The sequence below is a fragment of the Gavia stellata genome, chromosome 1 (genome assembly GCF_030936135.1).
Source record: "Gavia stellata isolate bGavSte3 chromosome 1, bGavSte3.hap2, whole genome shotgun sequence".
Lineage (NCBI taxonomy): Eukaryota > Metazoa > Chordata > Aves > Gaviiformes > Gaviidae > Gavia > Gavia stellata.
The window spans coordinates 123,937,188-123,957,250 of NC_082594.1; the positions used below are offsets into that span (position 1 = coordinate 123,937,188).

Sequence of the window (20,063 nt, forward strand, 5' to 3'; positions counted from 1 at the left end):
ACAAATAATTTATTTAAAATTCAAAACTCAGAGGTACAAACAAAATATTTAAGAAACAATAAATCCAGAAATGTAAACACTTATAGAAAATATACGAACTGTACCAATTTAAACACCCACCATTCTTCACAGAAAATAGTGAGAAGTAGAAAGACAAATCAATGCCTAATTGTTATTTTTTTCAAATTCTAGTTCAGAGGTAGAATACTACTGTGAAAGACTCAACAAAATTTAGTTCAATAGAATTATGCTACAAGTGAATTTGGCCCATATACTTATGAATGTAATGAAGCCAGAAAAGAAGTTTCTTATTGAGAGCTCTTATACAATAAAACTTGGCGTTGAACTTTCCAAGAGATAAAGCACCTTTCCTGATAAATACTGTTTTAATGCTTTTGCAAATAAAGGATCCTATGCTTTTTCCATTTCTGACATAAAGAAAGCATTTAAAAATAGACATAAAGTCCCAAATTTTTGGCAGGCATATAGAAAGCAAGTGTTTTTCAATAATTTGTTCTAGAAAGCCGAACTGGGGAAAAAATGTAACTATCAAAGAAGACTTTTTGAAAGACTTCATGAATACTTGATGCCTACTTATTTGGGTGGCACAGTCCTCAAGGAAAAAAAAAGTTAAATACAACAGGAAAAAAAAAAAATCTTTTCTACTAGCTAAAAGCAAGGGAAGTGACGAGTTTTTACATTTTGTCATTCAGCCAGTCTCCAACTAAATGCTACAATTGTACCCTCTCAGGGAAACGTGTATCTGTGTGAGACACACTGTAACTTTAAGTCCGGTAAAAAGTACCCAGGTAGTCTTAAAGGAATGTATCTTCCATTTTTGTTCATCAAACAACCTGCTACAAATAGAAATTAAGACTGGAGTTCTTCAGACAATATTTACAAATTCATAAAAACCAGGAACAATTTGCAAGCTCAATGACATACAACATTATTCACAAAAAACCCAAACTTGTTTTTTATATACAGACAGACCGGCTGCTAAATGCACTATTTAAATTGCTGCATGCAAATAGAATCTATGGTTGTTTAAGGAACTTAACTATAAACAAACTGTTAGGCTTCTGCAATTTAGTTTAACAAGGACTTTCTCAAGTATTTGCTGAAAGATATTTGTGTTTTAGAAGCAACAACATAAAATTTGCAGTCCTAATGCCTTCTTGCTTTGTGGTAAAAGAACACTTTGAGAGATGTAAATATGATTAAATCCCAATTTAGACAGCCAGTTCACAAGGACTCAACTTAAGCATGACACTGCTTCTTTTAAAGAAACGAAAGCAGAGAGCCAGGCCAATGTTCACTACATTTTAAAAACTCCGTCCTTGCCACACATACTTTGTTTACAAAATAGCACCACACAGGAATAGTCACCAAAAAAAAAAACCCCACCCCAACATTAGAGTTGCTGCATTCATTCAGCAGCTAAATCTCCCACTCATTTAAATGACAGTTTTAGGTACTAAAAACAGAGTTGTGACCATTAACCTCAGTTCATGGAAGAAGGCAGAAACAGAAATTTACTTACTGTCATTAATGAGGCATTGCCTTGTGTTTTGCTTTTGTAAAGACATTATTTAACAGAGAGGAATCAATACAATCCAAATACCTTAAAAAAACTTTGAAATACAAAATGGGAACAGGCCTGCTTTCATGATATTCTTCTACTTTCCCAAATACTGTCTGGAACAGTATCTATCAAATCTTACATACAGTAGAAAAATGCATTCTTCATTGCATGAAAGATTGAAATTTGTAAACTATAAAAATAATTGGGAGAAAACTGAAATAGCAAATCATAAGAGTTGGTGTTACCATTACAGATTAAACCTGAAAAAAAAACCCAGATAAATGCATCTCCACCTTCCCCCTACCTTCAGAAAAGTAGGCAAAAGAGTGATGTCTGCCATAGACTAGCTGAAAGAGGTTTACATGTGCTGAATACCTCATTTGGGGCAAAACTACATGTGTGGCACATTTTAAATCATTAGTCTGAGCTGTATTTAGCTGATTTTTCTGAAGCAAATTAAAGAAGTGCTTAAACTGTACTCACAGCAGAGCTGACAACATTGCCTGACAAATAACCATTAGTAATCTCTTCCATCAGCACTGGAGGATCAGCCCAGGACACAGTACAACAGACAAGCTTTCCTTCTACAAAGTACATTCTTCTGTTCAATATGAAGCCTTGCAAAAGGAAAATGCTGAAAAACATATAATATTAATACAGGAAAATTTCAGACATGCATTTTCATATTATTAGGCCTTCTGATTCCTTTACGAAATTTCCATCATCTCCAAAGGGGGCTGTGCATCCCTATCCAGGTAAAAAAAACACTACATACCTGGATTAAGAAAACTTATACAGAACAAAGAAGAGTAAATGTTAAGCCATCTATTAAGTTATTATATTCTTTGAGAGCTCAGAATGGACTGAAAGAAGTAATTTTTAAGCATACATCCAGTTTGAGTCCTTATTTTTCCACTCTATCCCCCATTATGTCTTTCCCTGTATGTATGTATTTTAATGATCAGGATGAAAATATTTTGTGTATATGCAAACTAATTACATCTAACCTTGTAAAAAATAATCCAAAACTTCCTAATTCTTTGTGATTTCTGTATATTTAGGCAACTCATCTTCTACACAGGCAAGATACTTTTCAGAACATCAGAAAAAAAAATAAAATCTTTCCTATTTCACAGCTTCCCCAAAAGAGTAAGATAAAGCTGATTATATGTTAGTACACACTTTGCTGTACCTTCATAAAATCAGTTTTGGATATACAAGTTAAAAAAGCCAACAGTTGACCTAGGCATTAGTTAAAATAGGTCATCTTGTGTTTGTGTTCACAAGCCCAAGTAACAGAGGAAACATCAAGAAAGATGTAGGGCTTCCATGAAAAATTAAGTTTCACCAAGTTTTCCCCCCTTGACACCTCCAAAACTGAAGTTGTTTCTCCTCTAATTCTGCAGCGAAACTGACAATAATACAAAATAGCAAAATATATATGGTCCATCAGTGTCTTCAGTAAGCAAAACATTTTTATCCACACAGTGGTCTAGTTTCTCCCAGGTCCTGCGTAACGCTAATACAGCACTCTGCCACAAAAGAGAACTTACTGTTTTATTACACTTAACCACTGTCTCCAGAGTGTAAGGTCCAACAACTGTTCCACAGATAGAAGTAATTTCTCTCTCAAAACCCAAAAGAAAGTCTCTTTAAAGCTTTACATGAGATTATTTTTTTTTTTTTATAACAGATTGACAGTAAAAGAGCCAAATCCTATGAACTGTGATCTCCGAGCATGGCAGATTTAAATCCGAGTTGAAAACATTCAGAGGATAAGGGTACTATCATGTAGCCTACACACTTCTTTGCACAGTTAATTAGATGTGATACATTAATGCACCTGTACCATTTTCAATACCCAAGCACACTCATGCTCTAAGACCTAATTATGAATATGGTTATGCTACAAACATGCTGTAACTAGGGTGAGTTAGAAAGATAGCACATTAAGAATCTACCGCCTCGGCTGTTGGTTTTATTTTTTCTTTAAAATGCTCTCATGTATGCAAGGCACAGTCAAATGTCAGCTTGACTACAGTGACAGCTCTTTTGAGAAGTTAGTGCCCTAGAACTTATTTTTATGGGAGTGGGGAAAAAGAGATGACGGCTACTCTACACACAGAGGCAAGCTTTATTTTTCCAAGGTGAACTTCACCACTGGGCAGATAGCTGGTACAAATCCAATACACAATTTATGTTCTAAATAAAGGCTATTTTGAGGCCCGAAGCTGATATTGGCCTCATGTCAAACTCCTGAGTAGTGCTAAAATTTGAGCTCAGAACCTAATGTACACAATCAACCAAAGCTTCTAGAAAAATTAAATTATTTTACACGATAACATGGGCATAAGAGTAACTTTAAAACAGCACTAGTTGATTTTAATGACACCATAGCACCAGAAGTTAACTTGTGGATTCAGGGAATTACAATATGCATGTGTCTTTACATCTGAGAAGTTAATATTAGCAAACTATTGAAACACTGGCTTCCAGTGCTCATTGCAAAATGCAGTATTAGCAAACAGAACTGACCCCTAGAACTCACAACGCCAACTTGTATTTTACTAGCGTCCATCAGAAATCACATGGAAAAACAGATTTCCCTTGGCACTTTTGTGGTATACTAAGATACCTGATCTTTTTCCATTAAAAAAACAACATAGCAATGGCTAGGCAAGATAAACCCTATTCCTTGCCCAGTGTTTCGGGGAAAGCATAGCCTAGGTAATTTAGCACATTTTCCAGCAGGGAAGAAATACAATTTTTTAGCCACATCTAATTAGAATGGCAAATACCAGACATACAGAGAAAAAACAAACAAAAAACCCAACAGTTGTCAAGAAATAATTTTAAGTGATGGCATTTGCTTTTAATATTTATACCTGTAGATAGAAGTAGTTGTGATCCATCAAATGCACTAATGTCTTGAAAGCCATGCAGATCCAAATCCCACAACAACATTAGCATCCTTGTGGAGGCAAAAGATATGTCACCAAGTCTGCTGCTGTAACCCAGCAGTGCAGTCTTGGAAACTACGTTCCCAAATCACATGTCCTTTTGAAATTCTTGTTTAGTAAAGGCTGCTACTGGTTCCACTTTGAGTCTTACCTGAGAAAGCAAGGAAATTCAGCCCCAGGGCAAACAAAGATCAAAGTTTGTCTGAAGCTCCCTAAGGCCTGAATCCTGTTAAGTCCTTGTTCCAGTGCGTATGTAAATGATCTAATTCCTAGCCAGCAGCTTCAAGTAAATGACAAAAAGAAGTCACTGACTTGGACACTGGTTTCATGGAATGCATCTTTGAAACACTGACCAAACTAATTCTTCTTAAAGTCAAAAGAAGTCTGAAAGGCAACTGCTTTCATCTTTCTCATCAGGCTGCATCCATACACGCACACACTACCTATATTGATGCCGTTTCTTCCCACATTGTTTCCTTCTCTTTGCAAAGTAAAAGCTCAATCCTGCTTTTTAGAAAAAAATTCAGAGACTTACTAACATCTTCACCAAAGTGAATTTACAGAACACACCCCCCACCCCCCTCCAACATCCCCAATCTTCAGAATTAATCTAATGGAAGCCAGTTATTAGGATATCAGTTTCATGTTTGAAAATAAAGTGCATAATGACTGTCACTGAGAACTTTGCTGATTTCAGGTTAGCATAGTTAGTGTCAGTCCTCAGAAACATCAATAAAATACTAATTAAAACATCAATTGGTAACATGAGTCACAATCTGAAACAGCATACATTAAAAATAAGTTTTGTATAAATGGCAAAAAGAAAGAGAAAGGAAAGTGAAATGGAATCCCTAGTCCTTTGTGAAACTGAGCCTACTATACAGCTATCCCAACATGCAGCATCTGAAACGAAGAATCACAGTCTGTTTGCTTCCCTTCTACTATTCCTGAATTCAGTTTGCAGCTTTCTGGTGTCTGACTGATTTCACCTTGGGCAGGGGAAGATGTATCTTGAGGGAGGTCTACAGAGACAGTGTCAGATGAAGAATCTTGACTTTCTGCTGAAACAGCTATTTGTGGCCAGCTACCCTCTGTTTCATCATTGCAATTTGTCCCTTCATCAGCCTCTTCCAGTTGCTGAACAGATTTCAAATACTGTTGTATTAGACTGTTGTCCTGCTCGTTACTAGAGCTCTCTTTACTTTGCTCACATTCTCCATGGCCATCCTCTACATCTGAAGAATACGCTGCAACAGAATTGCCACATTGTTTGACCGTTTCCACTGAAAGAGAGCTCTCCGTTCCTTCCGTTAAACTCTTCTCAGAGCTACACAAGCCACCAGCATGAGTCTGATCAGCCATGGAAGAATGAAAACCAGAATCTGGGAACTGCAACAGAGACTTTTCCTGAAGAACATCACTAGCTGGAACTAACCAAGCAGAACTAACATCTGGTGAGGTTTCTTGCTCAAGTGTGGATGATCGAATAGATGGTTCGGATGGACCGAAAGCACTGGCTGAAGGGAACCCAGGTTGCCAAGTGGCACCTAAATTTTGTGTCACCGAAAGCTGCCACTGTTGAAGAGATTTAACCTGTAAGGTATAGAGAGAATTTCATTATGAAATGCAATTAAGAAAGTACTTTGATTTCTAGAGTCTTTCTTGCAATTAGCAACAAAGCTCTAGGATAAAATTTAAGACCAAGTGAACTAACAAAAGGTTCGCTATACCTTTAGGGAAAAATACGTTCTTCCCGCTGTTAAATAATGGCTTCTAAACCTAGATGCCCAACACTGACAGAGCACACAAACCTCCCAGTTCAACTACCTGAAGAAAAAGGAATCTGCTCTTAACAGAAAGGATGGGGAACCTTTCTGAAATAAGCCATGCTTAAAGAAACAGTCAGTCTTATTTTTTGAAGAATAGCTTATTAGAAGATGTATTAATAACTTTTCTAATTCAGAAATTAGTTGCTCACAAGCAACATAGCTTGACACCGCTTCATTTGCCCTGGGCATCTAGCAGTCGCATCATTCTTCACAATTCTGCTATGTTTGTTTAGCTTCCCTTGCATTTTGTCCTCCTTCTTACACCAGCCTATAATTCAGCCCTTTGTAACAAAACCAGTGTTACTGTGCTAATACTTCTGAATGTTCTTTTTCCACAGAATACCAGTATAGCAAACAACACAGCAATTAGATTCTAATAAGCCACCCAAGTCATCATGGGGGTGGGGGGGAAGAACCATACTGACTATCTGTTCAGGATCTACAGTATGAAATAATGCCTTTTGAATTCATATGTAAGCAGAAAAATAAGAGGACTAAAACTATTTACCTGGTTCCAAAGAAATCTGACAGCTTCCTCCTGTACAAGCCTCTGAATCTTATCTTCCTCTCTTTCTTTTCTCAGTCTGCAAGAACACACATCCAAATTTATGCAGCTTAGATAAGCAACATTTGGGTAACAAGATCAACAAGAATACATAAAAATGCCTACTTATATAACAGCATTCTTGAAAGATACAACAGAGACTAACATTAAGACATTACTGCAGTCTGGCTTGCCATCAATATCCAACTGCTGACTTCAACTTTCTTTTTCAGAGTTACATTAAGATTCTGCTTTCTTCTGCTGCAGCACATTTACTGACTTGCTAATTAATACTTTAAGTGTCTTTTTGTAAACCAAACCTGAGCTCTTAATTTTAAGTAGACGTGCTTCTTTTTCCTGCATAAAAAAACCCCCAAAATAGTGCTTCTTCATTTCATATTATGCTCTCCACAACTGATACCGCTTGGATGTAGGTATGATGTGTAAGCATCGGGAGTTTCTAGAGATTTACTGAGTACTCAACTTGATTCACAGAACTTTGTTGCTTGTGATAGTAAAGGAAAAGAGCCTGCCAGACCGCCAGTTCCCAGGCTGATCCTGAAAGATATTAACTGAATCTGCAATTTACATCTTAGAAATTGAGGAACTTTGACAATGATCTCCTCCAAACATGGATTCACAGGATCAAAAGAACCAGAACCAAGCACAGAATTGCATTTTAAAATTGTATCATGCGAGGCAGAAAGAGAATTCTTCTTTTCACCAGTAACAGAGGAATGACTCTCAATATTGACACTTCCTTTACAGACTCTGTAATTGCTAGGAGACAAGTAAAAAAAAAAAAAAAAAAAATCACACTTAGTCATTTCTGTTTTGGTTATGCAGTGAAACGTGCAAGTCCTGCTAACAGAGGAACAGAAAAATTTATCTAACCCAACCCACTCATAGAAGGCACTTCAAGAGCATGAACAGCTATGTGCATAACTGTGCTTATCATGCATGAAGTGATCCTCTACTGTAATCACAGTTTTATATTACCGATACTAGGTTCTACAGTGAGTAGTTGTATCAACCCATTTATGCCTATTCTGAAATATTCTGCAACGATAGTTATATTCATTCATATTTGAAAATACAAAGCATGACCTCAACTTACTTTTCTATTTCATCAGTTAAGCAAATGATGTGCTCCTGCATTCTGTTTAGTCGAATTTCATACCGCACTTCCTTGGCTCGGGGATGGTAGTTCCTTGTGTAAAATCCTCTCCAGCAGGCTTGAAGCTTGGTAGCTGCTTTAGTCATTCTTTGCAGTTCAGCTGCGCCTTCATCAACAGCGGCTAACGAATCAGAACTTTCACCTGCCATCTGGTCAGGACAGAGAGTTGTAATTCCCGATTCAGCACCTACTGAGGTGCTGGGGTGACTATGCAGAACTTGTTCTTCAGAGGATGCTGAACTGTTGCTAGTATCAGCAGTCAGGCTAGCTGTTACTGGATCAGGAGCGGACAACAGCATACCCTCTTTGATATCCTCTTGAGTTTCCACACTTCCCACTGCTCTGTTGGAGTGCTCTTTTGTAACATATGAAGCTTCTTGCTTGTTAGCTGTTTCTCCACTATTAACATCTCTCACACATTCGATCACTGTATCATCATCATCATCTAGGCCCAAACTGATTCCATGTAGCTTCAGCTCTGAAGTAGGAGACACTGGAGACAGTCCTGAAGCAACTGGCATGAAAGTAGACTCTGAGGATAAAAGGCTGCTGTTTAGTTTGTCTTCATCTGTCTGTATATCTTCAAGGTATAGCTCCTTGCGAAAACTTCTTTCAAGAAGAAAAGTATTCTTTACTGCATAGGAATGATCATCGTTTGCACTTGGTCCAACCCAAGAATTCTTCTGGATGACAGGTTCTAGACAGGCAGAAAGCCATATTCAAAAGTGTCACAGTATTTCAATAACATATCTTCTTTTAATTCATAGGGATTCACAATTTGTTTTAGATAATTAGAACCTGAGTGTGCAAGAAGACCTAAAATGCTACTAACGATAAGCATTATTTCTATATAACAGTAAGGACAATAACTACTTGTCACAGTAACATCCACAAACTTTGCAAATACTGGATACGGTAAATTGCACAAACTGCCTCCCCCTGGAGAAGTTACACTTTTATCAGATGGAACAGTCAAAGTAACAAGTCTTTAGTTTATTGGATTGTGTTTTTTCACCTAATAATCTTACTAGCGTTTCAAGACATGAATAAACATGAAATGTATTTTTAGAAAACAAAGTATAACTTCAGTTGAAAATCTCCAAAAATCAATAGAGCAAAACAGTAACAGGGCCTTGTTCTGAAATTCTCTCCACAGTTATCTATGTAAAAAAAAAAAAAATTAATTTATTTCCACGGGTTAGATCACAGGTACAGACTAGCTTCTTACCACTTTCAAGAACTATCTGTGGTGGCTGGGCTGGACTGCTGTGTTCGTAAGTAACTGGCAGTGTTTTGTTGGGAGTAGAAGATGCAGGTGGTCCTTCATTTTGGTTTTGATGCATCAGCTGCCGCTGGTGGAGCCTAAGCACAGAGTTCCGACATATTTTATATTTATTTTAAACTTTTTTGGTACAGAAGACATCTAAAAGAAACTATCACCTACTTTAAAGGAAACAAGCGATCAAACCATTCTAAAACAGAAGGCTAGTTATGCAGATCCCTAGACCTACAAGACACTAACAGGACTACTCACAAAGTAGGGGATTATGCGATTCTGACTCTAGACTGAAAACCGTGAAGTATTTTTTACACACAAGGAAGGTATGCAGATATTTTAAGTGTCCATAGCAGGACATGTTATGCTTGTATGCGTAGAGGGGTTTGAGGAATGGAGGGAGTGTCTTTTACATTTGAAAATAACTAAATCAAGGAAAGGGTGTCCCTATTAAAGGGACAAAATCCTAATACAAATCAACAAACATTGCCACAAACATCATCCTTTACAAACTGAGAAAACACACAGGTTATTTCAGTCCAGCTAAATTAAAAGATCATGAGGTAGAGGTCAGCAAGTCAAACTGCCTTAAAAATCCTATATGTGTGTGCGCATAGATAGATATATATGGGAATTTTTTTTTTTTTTGGTAAGAGTTTTTTGTTTGGTTTGGTTGTGGGGTTTGGCTTTTTGGTTTTTTTTGTTTTTTTTTTTAATTTTTGAAGAGCTATATTTTGCAAGCCAACTTCCTGAATTTTTCCCAGAAACACCACGTTAATGTCAGAGCACTTAGCTGGAAATTCCAATGTCAATATTCTTTTATTGTACCTTCTCCTCTGAAATGGCCCCAACATTTCTATAATTTCCTCCTGGAGATCAATCTACACTGACAAAGTATGCAGTAGCTCCTTCCAGATGCTTCCAAGTTTCCAGCCCTTTTGATGAGATGCCGCCCTTCTCTTACCACAACACTTTTGTTACCCAACTTTCTACCCACACTATGCCCCTTACGTAGCCTGCTCCTGTGAGCTGAGTCTTTGGCTCTGATCTTTCTGCAAAAAAAGTCTGTCAATAGGTCCTGGGGAATAGGGATACTTGTATTGTTACGTTTTCTGGCTTTTAATCGCAATTAGTTTACCTTTTCATGGGAGCAAAGTGCACCACGGTAACTCTCCTGATCTACTTGCACAGACCTGAGCAAAATGGCTACTGCTGGCAGAACCAGAAGGATCTATAGAGGCCTCTCCTGACAGACCTGAGGTGCCAGATACAGAGATCATCAAGTGCATCACTGGGAACAATGTCCCTCAAAGGACAACTTTAACTTCAAAACCAAGAAAGAACACACTAACCACAAAAAAGTGGCTAATACACCAGTGTACCACAATAGTCTTAATTTACAATTAGAACAAAAGTTAATCTAAACTCCTTTTTGAGGTTTTCCTCACTTTCTCTGTGGCAAAAAATTCTCAGTAGGTAGCTTGTTTATTTTAATCACAGTCCTAACACAAATCAGCTTCAATGTCCTACAGAACAGACTGAAAAATAAAGAGAATTTGCCTCTAGATGGCCCAGCAAGTAAGAAAACACTCCTGCTACTGCTGCTGTCTTGCTTCTCATTCCACTCTAGGATACATCCTGTACCTCCATTACTCTTCCCATCTCCAATCCTCACTGTTGCTTTGAAATACTTCTAAATGTTATAATATCTAATACATAATGAGACAGATAATTATGTTCTTAATTACATTCTCTAACAATAGAGAAACCAGAAGTTCTCACCTTTGCTTACTCAGTATTTTTTCCAGTTTGGCATCCTCTTCAGTCTGAAGACCATACGTAGATATAAGAGGACAAACAGTAGCCAAGTACTGGACTAACTGAACATGCTGTCCAGGTCGATATGATCTTCCTTTACCTTGACTGTAGAGCCATTCTGCTTTCAAACTGTTGGGAAAAGGGAAAACAGGCACCATTAACACATGGCATAAAACCTCTAACTCTCCCCTTTGATTACTGTTCTTCTAGTTGGTACCAAAAAGCTAATCTACAAATCTAACGAAAACTTGGAACATGAGCAGAGCCCAGAGGAACTGGGACTTTCATTACCAGAATAATGAGTAAGTATTCCCTCACATAAACATGGATTAAACAAAAAAAACCAAAAAAACCCACTGACAAACACTCTGCAGTCTCTGCCTTATCTATGTGTAGTCTTTGAGCACTGAAAACACATTTGTGTGAAAGAATTTATCAGCAAAGCTTTCACAGAAACAGAAAAACCTCACACAAACATGCAGAATAGCCTTTGACCAAAAGGCAGCTTTTTATTTTATTAACTGGGAAATAAGACAGTAATGCCCTGGAATGTGTTACTGTATTGACTAGAACATGTTTATACTGGATAATATTTATACACTTGGACTGTTATGTGTCAAGAACTTTAAGACGACATCTCTACTGTCATACAGATATCATAGTGATATAATGACCACAATGATACAGTAAGAAGTGACGCAAAGAAAGGGATATTTAACTAATTGATACAGAAAAATGCCAAATCTAGAAATGTATATGCAAATCAGACCCTTTACAAAAGAGCATATTTGAGCTTCCCCCAAGATCATTAGCAGATATTGAAGCTATTATCTCATTCTGCAAAGTCAGTCTATAAACTTGGAAGGGATCACAGACCATTGATAAATTGCTACCACAGTTTTGCTCTGTGAAAGTGCTATTTTGAGTTGAGTAGCAAAACCAACCTTAACGTCACACTTCTACTTAAATGTGATTTCACATAATAATTCCAGTGTGAACAGATGACAAATTTAGCAAAAGCAATCATGTCAGTTGGCCTGTATCCCATTAGCAAGGCAAACAGAATTTCAGATCATTAGCACTTTTCCATTTATTGTTATAAAAAAAAAAAAATGCAACTTCAGGTTAGCCAAACTTTACTTCATAATCTCAGATTTAATGATATGATGTCACCTTTCCTTCTGAGAAATCACATATCCATCAAGAACTTTAAGGTTCAGACACCAGCTGACAATATATGGCCTGTAGTCAAAGCCAGGAATAGAAGGTGTGGCCATCACACATGGATTGTTCATAATTGACAACTGTTCCAATTGACGAAGAGAGGCTAGGAAAGAAACCTTGAGAAAACAAGACATGTTTGTTAACTGAAGAGAATCATTAAATGCTTACAGATTGTACCACACTTCTCTAGTTACAGCTAGATATCTCACACAAAACAACATAGTTACAAATACACTGAAAATCACATTCGCTTTTTGAACATGAGCATCTTCAGAGGAACTGCTATCAACTATTGCCATTTTCCCATTAATTCTCCTGCAGGTACTATAGCCCTTGGAAAGTATTAGCTTCTCTTAAAATCTGGGAATTGGGCTTCATTTATAGAAAGGTATAGTACTTCTATGATTCCAGTTCACTATAACAAGCATTGAGATTTTGACAAAAAAAAGGCAAGCCAAAAAGCTGAGAAACACTGCTTGAAAAAGAGAAATGTATTACCAAAGTAAGATTTTTCTTCCAACACGGAAGTCCAACTGAGAGTTTTGGCTGCTACTTACATTAACAACAAACAAACACACCAAACAAAACAACGAAGACAAAAATCGCAGGCAGAGTATTTGCTTCTCTTATACGATGTTTGAGAAAGAGAGACAGTAAGACTTTGCCCCAAAAAAGTTCAGTTGCAACATGCGCAATTCAAACCTCTGTTCTAAGTACAGCAGCTGCAGAAGCCCTCTGCAGCAGTTAAGCAGCTCAGTTTTCAACCTTCAGACAATCATGAAAAGCTCTCTATGAATTTAGTCCTCAAAGTATACTTCTGACATCCTTGAATAAATATAAAACCAAAACTTAAAAAGGCAAAGTTTCTTTTAAGGCCAAATTTTAAAAAGTATCACCTAGCTTGTGCAGCTAGTGAAAAGTATAGTTATGACACATAAACTATTAAAAGTTACTTCTGTCAACATGGGTCATGTCAAAGTAGGGAGCCCATTTCATTTTTATCCAACTATCTCCTTTCAGTCTACCTAAAGGCAAGGTGATATATCTTCTATATCTTACCTCATTTAAGTCTCTGATTTCATTTTCTGCCAAAGAAAAAACAGTCAGATTCTGAGGTAGGCAAACAGGGGCAGTGCGAAGTGAAGTTATAATATTTCCATGTAGCAACAGAGTCTATAAAATAAAAATACAATGATGAAATATATGTTTGATCAAAATCCCCGTATTTTTTTGTCCAGGCAATACTTGCACAATACACACAAAAGAACTATAATTAAGGCTTTCTGGTATCATCAAAATTATTTTTGTTTATTCCAGCAAGGGGAAACTAATTCTTCTATTATAGAGCAAAATCCTCTCATTTTAAAATGCAAAACTGAAGTATAGTCACAGTTACAAAAAAAACGTACTTGGAAACATCTTTTCTCTGCAGTGTTCATGCTGAAAGAGTTAACACTGTTTTGTCTTGATCCATGACATGGGACAAGAGAACCAAGAGCTATGAACAAGGTGTCACCATGTTATCTTTATCAAAATCATTAGAGTAGTTATATAAAAATCACTGCCTCAGTTCCTGCAACTTGAAAACAAGGAAAAGAATTCTTACATGCTTCCCTCTAGAAATTATCATGATTAATTAAAATGATTTAAGAGCTAGTGTTTGAGTAATGAATGCTTTTAAAGACAGCAATTTTCAAAGCACATTTCTTTATGCAAAGAATGTAACAAAACCAGAGATAAAATAGCATCTACCTTCAGCGACGTAAGCTTGAAGAGATCACCTAATTGAGCTATGTTATTGTCTGACAAATCAAGATGCTGAAGAGACAAACAGGAATTGATTTGTTCAATGGCCTACAAAAATCAAGAAATCAATTACTCACTGTAACTCTTTTTTAGTCATTAAATAAAACCAGGCATCAATAATTATAAATTATTTTGAAAGCTAAAAAACACCGGGTAAGTAACCCAAAATGAAAACCATGTTTTTACATGGCTTCATTTTAAAGATGATAATTATTTTCCTATTTTGGGGACTATTTCCCAATTCTCATTACATTTCAATATCAAGTATTTTCTTTTTTTCCTAGACAATTCCTGGCCAAAAGTTGCCCTCTTCTATTTATTAAACCAGTAGACACAGAACTTCAACATTGGTTCCAACCAAAACCAGAAACATATTCAGATTTCTTTGAAGTATTTTCCAAATTTCTATAACACTACATTCTAGAAAACATATAAGGACCAAATACTTTACCTTAAGGTTATTTCCTGCCAAGTTCAGCCATTCCAGGTGCACCAAATCCTTCAGCCCTTCCACATACCCAATACTATTATGAGGCAAGTTCAGCACCCGGAGCTTAGTCAGTTTTGCTACACCCATCATTCGCACCAAACGATTGTTGGCTACAGAGAGCTGCAGATTGACACACAAATAAAAGAAACAGTTTTAACTGTTAAACTGCACAGACAGAATAAGGTTTTATTTTTAGTGGTTAAAAATCTAATTCAACAGGAACTTCTTCAATCTATGTATTCCATTTTCAAGCAAATAACACAGACACAAAAAAGTGCAAAAGCCAGGAAAAAAATTTCTGATCAAAGAAAGTAGTCTTCACAACTCACTCTGCAATCTTCAGAGGAAATCTTCCTCCTAGCAATAGCTAAATAAAGGACAATGAATGGGGAATCGTATCGTATGAAAATAAAATTTTATAATCAGAATTGCCAAATCATTATGCAAATTTTTGCACCATTCCTGGTGTAAAATCATACTTACTGTCAACACGTCAGAGGACAAAATATATTTCACACGATTCTCAAAAAAGTCCTATGCTAACAGGACTGTAAATCACAAACTTTTTAAAGGATAAATCCTGATTAGACATACATGTTAATAACATAACCACCAAGCTGGCAGACTGGTGAAGGTGTGTTGTAGCAACAAACCCCACCTCTCCTCTCTCAGTTTAGCTCACCTCTAGAAGCTATTAGGTGACTTCAAGTCTATCTGGAGGCACTTTCAGTGATAACTAACATGGACTTGCACAGCTTTGCCCCGGAGGGCTTAATACTCTGATTTTAGCAAGCACCATGCACGTGCTTAACATTGTTATCACTAATATCTTCATGAACGTAAATGGACTGTTGCTAGTATTAAAACTAAGGATAAGCACTAGTAACATCAGGGCCTACATGAATCGATATGTTAACAAGACTACACAGAAGCCTCCCACTTCACATTTTTTTATTTGCTATTTCTATTTTAACCTAATTTACAAGAAGAAAAAAAGCCATGTGGATTAAGGCTACTAATCCACTTCCTTTGTGAAGAGTTATGAAACCCAAATGGGGAGGAGAGTCCTGTATGTATGTCTGCATGTTTACAATTACACAGAGGAAAGATAAAAATTAAGTTATTTTTAAGGTTACAAAGCTCAAGTATTCAAAAGATAACAAGTATCAAAATTTGAGTTACCAGTGACTTTTCTAAGTATTCTTATGACACCCCCCCTTAGGATTTATTTAGTTCATTTTTAGTTACCTAGGTAACTAGCAAAACAGCCTACCCCACTATCAACTGTACAGCTACACGGAAAACAAAGCTTTCTATTTTAGTTAGCCATCATTTATTTCCCTATGAAGACTGTAACATAATTACATTACATAATATGGCCTTAAAGCAGAAGTATTTTAATTAGCATCACAGTACCATTATTCCATAGCAAATTCAAGTCAAATAACACTGACCTGCATCAGATTCCTGCATTTCTCCAAGTGCTCCAATTTAATTATCTGGTTTTTGTCCAGAATCAGAGTGTGAGTATCAGCATCACAGGGTAAGGTTGGACCCAGTTTTTGCAATCCTTGACCTGACCAGTTGACAACCAAGCCTTAGAAGAAAAGGGAGAAGAAAAAACAAAAGAGGAGAAAAAAATAACAAAAAAAGAAAGCCCCAAAGTCAACACTTTATATATGAGAACATGTACTGAAAAAACAAAGCAAGACAAACAGATTTGGTTTATAATGCATGCAGCAATTTGCAAATACAAATGAACTCTTTTCCATGTAAGACTGAAGCAATTTACTTCAGACCAAACACATTAGAATGACTGATCCAGTTACTTCAAGATATGGATGCCAGGCCCCATCCCAATAAAGAATTCTGGTGCGATTCTGGGAAAGTCAGTAACGGATCCTCTGAAGTGGAAAGCAGAGTGAAATTTTGGTAGCTGAATTTAAAGGTATGATCCTCAAAACCCCAAATTTCAAAGGCCCCTAAATTTTTGAATTCTTCAAAGATTTCAAGTTTTGAGCAGCTTGACAAACTACCTATCTATGTGTGGGCACTATCTAAATTCCTGCTTATAGGCAAACCCAGAACTAGCCTAGCACACATCCGTAGGATCACGCGCCACACACAACAGCAACCATACCTGTCACTAACAACAACAAAAAAGGATTAAAAAGGGGGAGGGGTCTGGAAAAAGGGTAAGCAGCATCTACCCTTTCATCAATCAGAATGTGGGACCTGATGCAGATGCAAACCTACAAACTTCACCTTCCCAGAGAGTTCCATCAAACGCCCTGCTAAAATATCTAAAGATTAGGGCATTTAACTCGTAAATGTGAAATGCTCATGTGACAGTCCTTAGCCTGAGGAAAAGAAACAGCCATATCATGAACAAGTCCTCTAAAAGCTAGACCATCGAATAAAAGCCTGCAGTTTTCTCTTCTTCCTTTCTCTCACTCTCTTTCTCTGTATTTCAAAGGAAAAATAGTATTACCCTACACCATTTTTTTTTTTAAAAGGGCAATCTAGGTACAAACTCAACATGCAGGTTTCAGCCTGTGAAAGCAAAACTGACACCTTTCTGCTGTCAGAAGTTGAATGTTTAAACTTCACATAAGAAACAAACTTAGGAAATTTTAAAGGGAGGGTTGAATCTTATCAGATATGTTAAGATATGCTTCCTTTTAGCAGTTTTGCTGCTGTGAAACCTAATCTTAGGTATTTAACTTATTGGGTAGGGAAGGTGACTAATTCAGAGCCAAAGATGCCACTCTAGGACTTCACTGACCAAATCCTTCAGTGCATCTCGCCTCGGGATTTTGGTGCTTGTGTCCCCAAATTGTACTGACAGCCTAAGTGTCCCATATGCCAGCAAAGTACCTAGTGAAAAGTCAGAACAAAGAACTCATTCATATAGCCATACTACAGTACAGGTGACACTTCAGCAGGAGCAAATCGTAAATAGGCTAGCGTATCATTTAATTAAGAGAACACACAATTAAAATGTTCTATGCAAATACATAAAGAGGAAAACATTTGCCATCTACAGGGAACTTGAATCACTGGGTACCCATGGTGACACCTGCTAATAATAATTTTTATATATTAAGCCTCTGCCGTGTGTTTTACATACACACACCATTCTAGTGCTTGCTCATCTCTTACCATCTGCTCAGTAAGTAATGCTACCTTTTTCAGCAGCATGTTCCAGAATAGTGTTCTTACCCTTACATGCACTATATATTAATATTCTTACAGTTTGCTGGCTTTTAGGCTTCAGTTATGCTAAGGATGGAGACAATTTTTGGTGTACCATTCTGTCAACTAGAGAATAGGCTTTTCTAAGAAGCATCTCTGCTGACATTTATTACATTTCCATTGCTTCCCAAATCCACAGCCACCTGAAGAGCAGCAAGGCTGAACCAGCAATACCAGAGAGAGTCACACCCCTGTCTTTGCATATTCAGGGAGAAGGTCCTGCATGTTTCTCACTTAAGTAGCCACATCTGCAACTTCTTGGTCACTTTAACTAAATAGAGAAGTTTTGCACCTGCCCGTTTATCCAAGGGCTTGTTATGAAAATTTGCAACCGGACTGTCCTGACTGAGGAGAGAGGCTAGGATGTACAGTATAGAACTACAAGAGTAATTCTTTTATTCATGCACATGATATGTCCCATTCAAACTGGCGCACCCCAAATGTGGTTTTACATGTGGTTCTTATACCTTTACAGTGTTCAGGTACAAATATGATTTGACTAATTGCTCCTTAACACACACTACCATTTGCAAAGCAACTATATTTCTATGGCATCATTATCCACCTGTTTCTCTGTTGATCCAGATAATCCTGGAGTCAGTCTTGCTATAGTGACTTATCTATAACATCAGATAATGGCAGGGTTTCACAAACGTCTCAGAGGGGCTAGGATATTGATGTTATCACCTCGATTGTTCAGGGGTATCCTTTATCCTTCGTGGACAGCTCTAAGATTCTGAGAATCAAAGGTCCTTATCTCAGGGGACAGGGCAGGCTGTCCTTCTCACGATGAGCTGGGGTCCTTTAGTTTGCTTGCTTAAGCGCGACTATTCAGTATACAATGTAAACTATATGAGTATATATACTAAGAAAGTTAATAAAATTTCACAGCATAAAGACTAATCGGTGTAACAGTCAGGGAATGAGACTTTCCTAACAGGCTCTCAGTACCCAGAAAGGAAGTTTCAGAATTGCTTATTACTCATTTGGCTGCTATGTACATCAATAGACACAACGAGATTCCCACCTCAGAGGCTCACAATGTTTTGTTCAGGCCTCCACTCCCTCACCGAGTCCTTAAGCCTCCAAAGCCAGACTTGTTGTATTAAAACGCACCTTCCTTCCAGGCACAGCTGCAGGAAGCAAGGAACTGCACCCTCAGCAGAGGCACTGTCCCCCAAGATCTCCCTACCCTCCGCTGTAGGAAAAAGGGGCCTTATTTCAACCCTTGGCCTACCTCCTACGAGGCTGCGGGCAAATCCCTCCTCAGGGGCCCGGGGCTCAGCAGGATGGACAGCCCCTCTCCGCGCCCCCCCCCGCTCCCAATGCCCAGAGCCAAACCCGCTGCTGGGCGGCGACCCCCGCTTCTCAGGGGGGGCTGCCCGAGGGCGGGAAGCCGTGCCGAGGCCGGTCTCTCCTCGCCCCCCGCTTTCCTGACCGCTTCCAGCCCCACTTGGGGACCTCAGGTGCCGGCCGTAAGCGGGGAGGAGCGCGGAGAGCAAAGGGGAGCAGCCAAGCCGCTCCCTCACCCCGAAAGGAGGGGGCGCGCCCCGCCCCCCAGTGCCGCCCCAGTTTCCCCTCAGCCGCGGCCCCCGCGCCCCCCCACCGCACACCTCACGGGCCACGGGGGCTTTCGGGACCTGCAGTCCGAACCCCGCGCCCGCTGCCAGCGCGCCGCCCTCTCCGCACTACGGCTCCCGCGCTGCGCTGCGCGTCCCCGCCTCTCCGCGGCCCCCACGGCGACCCAAACGAACCCCCCCAACCGCTGGCGCAACGCCCGGCCGGCCCCCAACGCCCGCAACCCGGCTCGCTGCCTCCGGTCCTCCCCTTACCCCCTCCAGCCGGCGAGACGGCCTCAGTCCTCGCCGCAACGCCCGGCGCCGCCATGCTTCCCACTTGCCAACGCCGCCAGGCAACCGAGCACCGGACGCGGATTGGCTGCCTTGTTCCACGACGGGAAAATGGCGTCCTTTATTCTCGGTAGGAGGGAAGGGGCCGCATACGGGGCCGCCCGGTGGGATTTTAACCGGACAGTGGAAAGCCGGGCCGGCGCGAGCGCTGCCGCAGGCCCCCCGCCCGCCTGCCCCTCCGGCCGGGAG

At 38.9% G+C, this 20,063-nt stretch overlaps 1 protein-coding gene across 1 annotated transcript; it reads right to left on the minus strand.

The window, feature by feature from the left end:
- Nucleotides 1-5,412: 5,412 nt before the first annotated feature.
- CEP97 (centrosomal protein 97) lies at nt 5,413-19,851 on the minus strand. Its single transcript, XM_059822089.1, has 11 exons — nt 19,797-19,851; nt 16,164-16,306; nt 14,671-14,829; nt 14,166-14,267; nt 13,473-13,586; nt 12,363-12,529; nt 11,154-11,318; nt 9,324-9,457; nt 8,036-8,792; nt 6,883-6,958; nt 5,413-6,138 (listed from the first exon to the last, which is right to left on the minus strand). Exons 1-11 carry the CDS (start codon nt 19,849-19,851, stop codon nt 5,422-5,424), a joined length of 2,589 nt encoding a protein of 862 aa, XP_059678072.1. The 3' UTR covers nt 5,413-5,421.
- Nucleotides 19,852-20,063: the final 212 nt, after the last annotated feature.